The sequence below is a fragment of the Trematomus bernacchii genome, unplaced genomic scaffold, assembly GCF_902827165.1.
Source record: "Trematomus bernacchii unplaced genomic scaffold, fTreBer1.1, whole genome shotgun sequence".
Taxonomy (NCBI): Eukaryota; Metazoa; Chordata; class Actinopteri; order Perciformes; family Nototheniidae; genus Trematomus; species Trematomus bernacchii.
In genome coordinates, this window is record NW_022988043.1 from 15,094,231 (window position 1) to 15,105,750 (window position 11,520).

An 11,520-nucleotide genomic window follows, 5' to 3' on the forward strand; every position below is an offset into this window, starting at 1 on the left:
ATTAGTTTATTTCAGAGATGCTGGTGCCATGGATGAGAAAGCGATTACAAATTCTCCCAAATAAACTGGCACAGGGTGACTTGTAGCCTACCCATTAAAAAGTTCAGTTTAACTTAGTTTTGCTTAATTTATATTAAGCCTTTATACAAGTCTTAATAACATTAGTCATGGGTATTACAAGGACCACACTGCTGTTTTGCCAACTTTTTTTACGAAGATACAGACTGCCTCAGTTCCGCATCTTACTGTTGAAACAGCGAAATGATCAGATATTTGTGTGAGGTTCGACAAGTTTTATTTTCAATCAAACAGCTGTGAAGCTCATTGTGATCTCATTCACTATGATTCATTTCCAGTCATAAAAGTGCAATCATAAAAGCCTGGGTGGAGACTATTGTGAAATACAAATACACGCCCATTACCATTATTCATCCTATTTTTTTTTTACTATTTTACCTAAACTTCTTGAATTTTCAGGATCCTCAAAGTCTACTCTTCACCATTAATTTGCATAACTGGCTGGCTGCTGTGCAATTATTGAATCAATTTACATACTTGAACTTAATACAGATCATCCAGCAGATGAAAACAATCTGACAAATTGAGCACCTGATAAATAAAATGTATTATTATTATTACATTTTGCTCTGGCAGTAGGTGAATGAGATGTAGTTCATGCTCCCAGGTTCCACCATCTTCTTATTGTAAGGGTGAACTTTTGGTGGGGATCATTATCCTAGACTCCATGCTTCTGATCAATGGCACTGAGGAGAGAGAGAGAGTAACCCGTTATCTTAAAGACAATACAATTAAGGGTAATTTGCTGCAACTGTTACATTATTTACATTGTTTCACAGAATACTCACATCATGTTCACTGTTTTCACCACGTTTTACAATCTCAGAAAATACTTATATTGCTAATATTGCTTATTGAGATATCTATCTAGCTATAAATGTGTCTTAATGAGCTGAGGCTGAGTACTTGCCTGTATATTTTATACAGGCAAGAAAGCGTCTCCCTAATATGCTAACTCACATATAACCCTGTGCTTACCTGCTCACTATGCTGCTAAAAGATTTCTCTTGGTAAATACATCTTTGCTCCTTTCACTTCCTCAGCATCCACCTGTGGGCTCTCTTCTCCAAAACCACTGAGGATGATCTCTGTCCAGTTAACTTTATATTTCAATACACCAGTTCTCTATGTACTTTTAAACTCACTGCATCTGTGAAGTAAAATGTCTGCAGTGCTTCACATCGTGTTTCAAATGTAAAGTATGTTTATTTTACAGGCTGATTAAGCTCCTATCTGCAATCCTATCCATAGTATTTGAAGCAGCACTTCTTATTGCATTCATGGAAGTTAAGCCACAAATTCAGTCACTGATTTGATCTGAATCCCTCTTTTTAAAATACAAATATATGATGATATGACACTTTTGGTTTAACTGTGGATGATTTTCTTGGGAGTGTATGTGTGGTTGTTTGCTTCTCTCAGACCTGTATAATACACATTTGCATCCCATCCGTCCTTCAGCCAGGCAGACTTTCTGGTGTCCTCTCGGGACTGGAGGCTTTCATACGCTGCAAACAAAAGTAACCAAACCGAATGTTACATTATGAGTAAATAAATAAATGATACTTATATAAAACCTTTAGCTTCCCTAAGTTAAGTGATCAGGCAAATTGTAGTTTTGGCTGTACAAATAACTTATAGCGGAAGATTTACCAAATTATTGAATGTTTTGTTATGTAACATACTCACCCCACAAATGATGAACAACATATAGGTCCCCGATCTGTGAGAAGAAGCCGCCGATTGCTTCGTTGTTTTCCTGTCTGTGCATAATTGCCCTCGCCCTGTTGTGAGACATGTTATTTTCAGGGGTATAATGATCACCTAAACACCGGTTATACTTAATGCTTACTTCTGAAAAAGTTCAGGCGGCTGATATTATCTATTTTTAGGAAAATATTAAGCCTTACCAGTGGTTTCCCCATTCAATCATGGTTCCTGGCTGAAACACAAGTGTGGAGATAAATTATTAAAACAGTTCAAACATGACTTAGCTTGTTTATTTTACACGGACCGACCAACTCAATAAGCCACATGAGACCATATGCAGGAAGAACTTCAGATTTGGTTGCACACAGATTTGATCATAGTTGTGTTTTTAACCACTTTATCAGGTACACCTCTAAATGTGTGGACAGCTCACCCAATAAGTCAACTGTGAATAAAAAAGGTGTAAAATCACACTATTAGCATTTGTAAGGGCTAGTATGAGCATGGGCAGGGTGGAATACAAGTATGATTGAACAAGAACAAATTCCTAACCTCTTGTCATTAATGTGAGAGAAAAGAGGAAAAAAATATAATTCTTTCAAGACAACAGGAAGACCAAAGGTATGCAAAATATTTTAAATGCAGTTATGTGTATAGTACCATACAACTGTATTAAACAGGGATGGTAAACAACTAGCATGGACAAAGATCCCCTTGGCTCATAGGCTTGAACATTTCAGCCTGATTTAAAAAGGCACCATCCTCATGTTAATAATACCTGTATGTGTACAAAGTGGCTCTCACATTCAGTTAATGGGCAGGCTGCTCTGTGATACAAATTGTTATATTACATACTTTGGCAAACAAAATTCATCAGTGTCAGCTAAGCCATGATAAACACTCAAAGAATATGTAATTTAGTGGGAATGCTGACACAGCATTCCAACTATCCGTTATGCTACGCACAAAATTCTTTATTATTCCGCCGGGTTATTTTGCGCTGCTTCTTCTCCCACATTGAACATCACAGAAACTCCGTTCAAAGATCAAAACGTTCAGCTTGGTCGGGAATCAATGGCTATTACTTTTATCATTCATAACTTTCATAATTCCAGAGATACATCCCATAATACATCCCATTTTTAACATGGAAGTCAATGGAGAACTCTTCAGACTTCAACAATCTTCATGCAACTTCAACTGCTAAATGCTCCTTCTTCAACTGCTAACTGCTCCTTCATACTTTCACTCAGAAACCTCATTCCAACTTTAAAATGTTACACATCTTTCTGACATTATTCGTGTAACACAACTTTTAAATCTGATTCTTACTTTTAGAGATATTAAACATTGTTCAGACCTTGGTAAAGAGGCCTTCTTCATATTTTAGAGTGCGTGATGTCACAGATAGAGTGGAGGACAGATTTAATTTGGAAGACTTCATATTTTCTTTTAAACCTGCCATAATTCCCAAACCCTACATTCCTGAGACATAATTTTTCATGACAAACGTAGGAAAACATCTCGTAGCTTGAAAGATAAAATAAAATTAAGCAAAATAATTAAACAAAATGCATCTTGAGGGCATGAAGTGACAAAAACATTCAACATGTCTCCATTAAACTCCATTGTAACTTCAGCCTCATCGATCCCCACCACAGCAGCCGCACACCTTTAGTTAATCTGCCAAAAAGGCCACATTATTAACCCGAAAGTATACAAAAAGTACACTTCAGATGCTCAAGTTCCTTGACATGCTTCACGCTTTGAAATTTCACCGATATCTGTTACGGTTCTTCAACAAAACGTTCACATGTAACAGGTTTATTTCTCATTCAGAACAATGAAAATGCTTTCCTCTCACTAATCACCATGGAAACCTTTGATCTCTGGACACCTCGTTAGCTCAAATATAAACACCTGTGTCATGGAACACGATGATGTCATAACTCCAATTGACATAATTAGAGCAGCAGACTAATGACGTGGTCACTGGAGTTTAACAGACTGTCTCAGCCTATTCTTTTCCGTCTGATGGAGACTTCATTCTGACTTCAACATGTTCCACATATTTTAGACATTATTGGTGACGTATGCTTTTAGTTCTAAAGTTTTCAGTTCAAATATTCTGCTGCTTTTTCATGCATTTAGACTTTTATTTTCTTGTTTCTTGTTCTTATTTCACATTCAAGTCCCCTCTATTCATGAACCCTTTAAAGTACTCAGCCACACCACGTGCGACTGTTGCTATGTCAGTTAATCTTTCAAATACAAGGTTGCTTGTTTGATTCAAGCTCTTGTAGTCAATAGGTCAAGGTATTTATCCCTAACATTTTATCAGCTAACTAATGACACACACTCAGAGGATCTTTATAAACGTTTTAAAGGGGACCTATCATGCAAAATGGACTTTGTGATGTCTTTTATACATAAATATGTGTCCCCGGTGCGTCGGGGAACTCACGCAGCGTCAGAAAATAAAACCCTCTCTTTTAAACCCAAATCTTTTAAAAACGGTTACACGAGCGGATACAGATTTCCATCCGCTGTGACGTGTCCATCCGCTGTGACGTCATAGCGGCGGCGGACCCACAGAAAGTTGCTATCAGAAACAATGCCTGACGTGTTTTGGACGTCTTTGTTTACATTAGCAAGCCTCGCTAACACTCAGAGCTAACCTGTACTGAAGAGCACATGTGTTTAAAAAGCAGGAAATAAAAAAAAGATCTCACCTTGTGATAAACCTGCAAGAGAAAAAGCATTTGTGCTCCATACTATTTCAGAAATAATCCTTGACATGGTTTAAACAGGATGGCGTTTTATCACAACCGAATTTAACTTTAACTCCGGTAGAATTCAGATCAGGCATTAGCTCCGCCTCCTCTTTTTTTTTTTGTTCAAGCTAAGGACACAAAATCTGCATTTCTCTAACAGGGCTGCAAAAGAGGGGTTTGAGCAGTATGAGGCATGGCTACAATGGGTGATCTGTTTGGTATTTTGAAAAAAAAAACTTCACAGACATGTTTTATATAGGTATGGCCCTACAATATATTTTTCAAATATAGCATGAAAGGTCCACTTTAAGTATTGCACATCTTTAAACATGACTCTTATAAATCACTTTTAAAACCAGCGATGCACTATACAGTGTCAGCTTTTCTAAAATAGAAACTTCAATGTTCACATCTTTCTAAATGATTCTACTTTTCAATGACCTACAAATAATCCTAATAATAATCCCATTTTCAATCTTCCAACTGTTCACATTTTTTGGTCAATTAACCTCTTAAGCACGGCGGTCCCCCCATTGGACCCCTCCCACCGTTTTTTTTTCAAGATAATGTCTCAGGGCTTCTTAACTATTATGAAACTATTAATGTGTAGCACCAGATTAACGGGAAGAATCTCAGCTAACTGAAGATATGAACCATTTTTACCAAAACAAAACACAAGTCTCATAAGAATCGTCTAAATGACCCCTGAGCGAAAAAATTCTAACGCACTGCGGCACACAATTCAAGATAAAGATACCCTTATTACTTATCGTAGCTGCACATACAATATAGCCGATTAAAGCTGAGACTCCACTGATTATTTAGGTATAGTATCATCACTGAGTGATCCGAACTTGCGACAGGGGAAGCAAACACAGACATCACAACACGTACCTTTACGGAGCTTTTACGGCAGATTGTCTCACCGTAGCTGTCAATTAGGTCAAAAGACGTTTTCAATGGCATTAAAACGAAAAGAAAAAATGCTACAACTGTTGATCCATAGGTTGATAATGTACCTGTGCCTTTGAAGAAATTATTTATAATCCATAATTCCATTTTGTATGTAAAAATCGGAGCGGAAAAGTCAGCTGCTAATGGTAGCCACCAGAGTGTATGCAGCTTCCGGTTTTGGTAACGCGTCACTCTCACTCCTTATTTGTTAACGTTTTGGTGTGTATATAACTTTCCCTCGATTCCATTGGCTCTAGCGGTTATAAAGAGATTTCATTCATCAAAATTGAGCAAGGGGGGCCAGAGATAGGTCAAATCCACCCAAATGACCCCAGAAGTGGGGGTTTTTGGCTAAATCTCTCTAAAAAGGTCAAATTTCACTTGTTTTGCATCAATCTTGATACAGGGTACTTATTATATGTTGTACTTTGGATTCCTAAAGCTTTTAGTCTACTAACCCATCATCCAAGGGTAGTTTTCACTATAAGTAAAAAAAAATGTTGGACGGACACTATAATTTACAGTTTTTTACTATGTAAAATCTGAATTTTCTTTAAAATAAAAAACATCTATATTGATTCTGACTTTTCTACATCCAACTCACAGGTTTATCATTACTTTGAGAATAAAGATTATTAATTTAACCCTTTTAGAAGGGAAGATATGGTCATTTGTTCTGGGAATGTCATTTTCGAGCCTGAGACCTGAAAAACAGGCTCAGGGCTTAAGAGGTTAACAAACCTGTTACAAATGTGTTGTTCAACACATTTGAGCCTTTGCCACATTTATTTGAATTATTTATATAATTCCTACATAATGGGGAAGCTTCCCACTCTATGTTATGTAAATACAAGTCTTTGACAAGAAAATATGTGAATTTCTAAATATTCCCTGGTTTTGGTTCTAGTATGTTCACTGTACTGTAGGTTATTTAGTGGGAATGCTGATACAGCATTCCAAATATCTGTTATGCTACACACGAAATTCTTTATTATATCACCATGGAAACCTTTGATCTCTGGACACGTCGTTAGCTCAAATATAAACACCTGTGTCATGGAACACGATGATGTCATAACTCCAACTGATATGCTCAGAGCACCAGACTTCAAATAATGGTTAACGGTCCAGCCCTAACAGCTCTACGTCAATTATGGGGTGTCATCATATGCCGTTTCCATGAAAACGCATCCCTCGCCATAAAAGACGATGTCGCTATAACTCCTATGAAAATGTTCAAAAAGTGCTCAAACTTCACATGTGTGCTAACAGTCCAGCCGTGAAGACATCTACGGGACAGTTTTGAGATTTCTTCAAATGCTGTTGCCATGGCAACACAATGCTCACCATGAAACACGGTTTTCTCATAACTTCAGTGAAAACGCTCCAAACGGCCCAACACAAACCAGGTTTGGTAACAATGCAGCCATCAACGCATCTAAGCGTATTATGGGATGTCATCAAATGCCGTTGGCATGGCGACAGATCATTCGCCATCAAGTTAGTTCAAAAGTTTGCAGTTAAAATATTCTGCTGCTTTTCCAAGCCTTTTTACTTTCTTTTCTTCTCTCATCACACATTCAAGCCCCCAGTGTTCATGCATCATTTCAATCTAAATTCTTCACTTTCTTCTTACACATTATATTTCAGCATAGCAGTTTAGCGTCAGCTTTTCAGCATAAAGCATTCCCACAAGCAATTTCTTCAGGAATTGCATTCTCTAGTTATAAATATTAGTGTTCCTGTAAAAATTATGTTTTTTGCAACAATTTGGTAGCCTTACATACTAGTAGGGGATTAAATAACTGTAATATTATGTATGGGTTAATTTATTATGAGATGACCATTAACAAATAAAAAATCTGCTGCACAGAGAATTTACGTCCGACATTTTTATCATTTTCACGGGGGTTAAATTAGTATGTTACTTCTATAAATGTGATTTATTAAAAAAATACATCTTCAGAAACCTTAAACTAATACCTTTAATTCAAACTGTAAGTCCATTTGTAGTCTTAATATATGAAAAGCTTCATTAGTATTTTATTTGAATGAAACTACCCAACTGAGAGAACTGACTCATGTCTATTCTATATCATTCTGAAAATAAAATCTATAGTGTAAAGTGCAGGAACATGTTAGTCATGGCATTAATATGTACAATATATGTGGATATACCTTGAGAAAATATGTTCGCATTTCATAGATGTTTGGTCCTGGTCTGGGCACGGGTTCATTCCAGAAACTGAACTCCAAGAGGAGCTGATTTCGCCTTGAAATCAACATTTTTGCCCTCTCTTTGCGAAACTCGAAATACGCCTGAAGGGAGATACAAATGTTTTCAATAAGATATACGATACAGTTCTTTTATTTTGCTCAATTGAAAAGGAAATTCTGGAATGCTGATAAAAAAACTCAAATCAGTGTAAATTGCATTTTAAATATCAGTTTTTCCATTCTGTGCAACAAGGTTAACGCTTAAGAAACAGTTCACAGTCAACCTTGTCATTGTTCAGCTTCTTCAGGCATTCAGTCAAGGCCGGGTATCCTCCTCTGTATCGCCATAGATGCACTGCAACAAACAGAGCAGCAGATGTCACTGCAGCACTGTGTGAGGACTGAAGCCACCCACACAGCAAACAGACACAGTCCAATGCATTGTGATCACTTCTGGCTGTCACTGAATGATCCTAATGTACATTATACAGTGTAAATGAGCATATGTAGGGGGAGAAGTGCTGGCGGTGAGTCATCTGGTAGTGTCTGTACATTTCTCTGTCATGCTCTGCCAAACAATTCACTGCAGCTATGAACATTCATGGGGCCAGAAAAAAGGAACTAACCCTCAAACAAATGGTGAATGTGATCAATAAGATGTGACACTTCTTTATTTATTTTGTAACATGTTGTCTGTTTACGGTTGTGATTGCTGCTTACCTGCTTGGTCCTGTTCTCCATACCAGGTATTCCAGCTTCCGACCACCTCACATGGGTAATCCTGGTCCAGATGGAGCCTGGTTTGCACCTCAGCCCTAAGGGCAGCATAACAAATATTACAATATTTGATCAATTGTGAATGTGCCAGAAGTCATAATATACTGTCACCAGGAACAACTAGAAGCCCCTCAGAGAGTAATAAGTCCACATATATCCATCTTGCTGTTACACCCAAGATATCACTTCAATTTTACAATTAATTACTCTTGAGATTCTGCAGGACTATTATGCAATATTTTCCATCTCAGAATTATACGAAACAAAATATAATTAGCAGCTCGTTAACTGAAAGCATAATTTACCTAATCTGTCTTTAATTATGTGGAAATGCAGGTTTTCAAAATGTACGTTTGAAAGAAACCTAATTAGACATGCAAAGGATTTCATACTTGTCGAAATATACTATATTGTTTGAATAAATGCAAGATACGTTTTAAAGCAGTGAACACACTCACTCTAGACTGTTGTATGCTTCCATGCACTCTGGTTTGACGTTGTGAACTGAAAAGAAAAAAGACAGTCATATCACAAAGAGGTGTTTTTTTTTGTATAAAAGCAACCCTTAAAATTCCTCAACAAAGTAATTTCACACTCCGATTCAGCACAGGCTCCTATTCAAAAAACTGATTTGCTTTCAATAGGTTATAGGCTACGGCCAATAGAGTGTTCAAATTGAAATCCCCACATGGTGTGATGTACGCCACAAAAAAGATCAAAGCCCTAGGAAGAATGATATATTTCTCTACAAGAGACAGACACAGTTATCACCACAGACTCAAAAGAAAACATTGTTTTGATGTCGCTTTAAAACTGTACAGACTTGGCACCTCACCTCACACTATAATATATTGACTTGTTGCTGCCTGTATGTTTCATATGTATGATATAACAAAAATGTGTTAAAGTGCAAAGCTGTGCTTGTCCGTAATGTCATGTAACATATAGTTCTCTCTGAGGTCACTGAAGCCAGATTTAATTGTATCAACATTATTTGTTTAGCCATTTTCTACAGAGATAAATGGATGATGGACTGTTGAAACATAAAACAGAATCAATGTCATTATAATATGATGCAACTGTATCCCATTGACTTGTGTCTGGCCCTCTGCAGCCTCACACTGAATGAAGTCAAACCTTCACTTGAACCAAAGTATAGATCTTTATGCCTACATTGAATTTTATACAGGCTGCTGGTCTCTTTCTTTGACAACAGGTTGGAGTGGGCATCTTTCCTGGCATCCAGTTTGTGCGCAAATACAGAACGGAACCAGCCTTTGTCTTCACTCTCCGAAAACCTCCTACACAGAAACGAGATGACAGAAGTTTCACAAAGGCTCAAAGCAACAACGTAAAAAGTTTTTTGATTTAAAAAGGAAAAACTCAAAAGGGACGTGGAGATCTGCGTGACATATCAGCTAAAAGATGGTAATATTCTTTGATATGAAAAACATGCATACTGTAGGAGTGAGTGGGATGAATGACATAGCTTGTGTCTTCAGGAAAACACCTCTTTTCAACCACTCTGGAGTGGATAAAAGGGGAATTTTAATCACTTTAGTAACTATTGTTACTTAATCAGTATTAAGGAATGAATAACAGTCTCTCAAAGTCAGAGGGGACAGGTAATCATTTAATCTGTTGTGTCTTTAGGTATTTTAAAGGAACTGGCCTAAAGAAAATAAACTGGAAAGGAATATAATAGTGGCATTACAGCAAACAGGGACAATTGCACTTTTGATACTAATACGTTGAGGTAAAAAAAATATTATTTAAGGCTTGAATAATCACAAAAACAATCCATAAATGTAATTGGTTGTATAGAGCTATGTCATGCTAAATATTGCTTCAACGCTCAGAATGACATTCAATCCAAGGACAGTTTAAGGATTCCCTTTTAATGGACTTTGAATTTTAAAACATTTTTAAAGCTGCTTCAATGTCAACATTAACTTCAATTTAGGGATTTCTGTGTTTGTTGGACCAAGAACAGCCCAGAGAGGATAGTTGGTATATGCCCACTAATGGATTAAGAAGAAGCTATATTGTGCATATGTTTACTTGTTAATTCACAGACACTTTCTAAGGCTTTATTTAATATTCTGAAATCCCCAATCAAACTTTCAAGGTCAGAGAGACTTATTTTGTATTAACCTTAAGGGCTTTAATTAGAAACTATAATTAGAATGTACCATGGCTCCTCTGAAACATAACAAAAGTAGTAATCGAGCCAGAAAATATGTTGCTGAATAAAGCCAGATACAGGGGAGGTGCATACAGTGTGGAGGCACAGATAAGATGTCAACAAGTGGTGGTTAAACTAAGTGAAGCTTTACAGGACAAAGTTCAGAGGTCCAGCAAATGATTAAAGCTGCTTTGGAAAACTGCCTGGTTGTTTTGTTAATAATGACCCTGCTGTCTTACATAAAAAGGTGTTTACTTCAGCATATTGTAGTCAATATACATTGACCCAATTTATCATTCAGTTCTTAAACTTGATGTGGATACAAATATAGATAAAGTTAAGATGCAGGCTGAAATAAACACAAAAGCTTGGTTTGTGTTGCATAGACACAGAAAAGTCTATTTAGCAATATTTTTGTTTGGTAACGTTTTTATAGCAAACTATCGCACATATTTTCCAAGTTCAGGCATGTAAGGTTAGATTTTAAAATGTAACTTACTGTTACACTTAAAGGTAAACATACAGAACGTTGCACAGGCTTTTTAATAAACATGTAATAATGCTGTACAGTTAAAATAACTTATTTACCTGGTTGCTCGGTGCAGCCTCGAGGAATACCCGAACAACATCTGTCCTTTGGACCACACAGTCGTCGCCATGTTCTCTGTCAACGAAAAACTTATTTGGACACGTAAAAGCAGCAGTGTGGTTAATGTTTACCTCCTGGCGCTGCCCTCTGTCTTGTGACGCCGGGCTAACCCTTCAGCTGCTAAAGGAGTTAGCCCGCCGGGGATTTAAAAACACGCGAGACTCTGTGACGCAGTT

At 37.0% G+C, this 11,520-nt stretch overlaps 1 protein-coding gene across 1 annotated transcript; it reads right to left on the reverse strand.

Moving 5' to 3' along the window:
- Window positions 1-278: 278 nt before the first annotated feature.
- nipsnap1 (nipsnap homolog 1 (C. elegans)) lies at window positions 279-11,465 on the reverse strand. The gene is made up of 10 exons (XM_034117559.1): window positions 11,284-11,465; window positions 9,684-9,811; window positions 8,969-9,014; window positions 8,454-8,548; window positions 8,018-8,088; window positions 7,695-7,835; window positions 1,989-2,020; window positions 1,768-1,862; window positions 1,503-1,586; window positions 279-764 (listed from the first exon to the last, which is right to left on the reverse strand). Exons 1-10 carry the CDS (start codon window positions 11,352-11,354, stop codon window positions 700-702), a joined length of 828 nt encoding a protein of 275 aa, XP_033973450.1. The 5' UTR covers window positions 11,355-11,465; the 3' UTR covers window positions 279-699.
- Window positions 11,466-11,520: the final 55 nt, after the last annotated feature.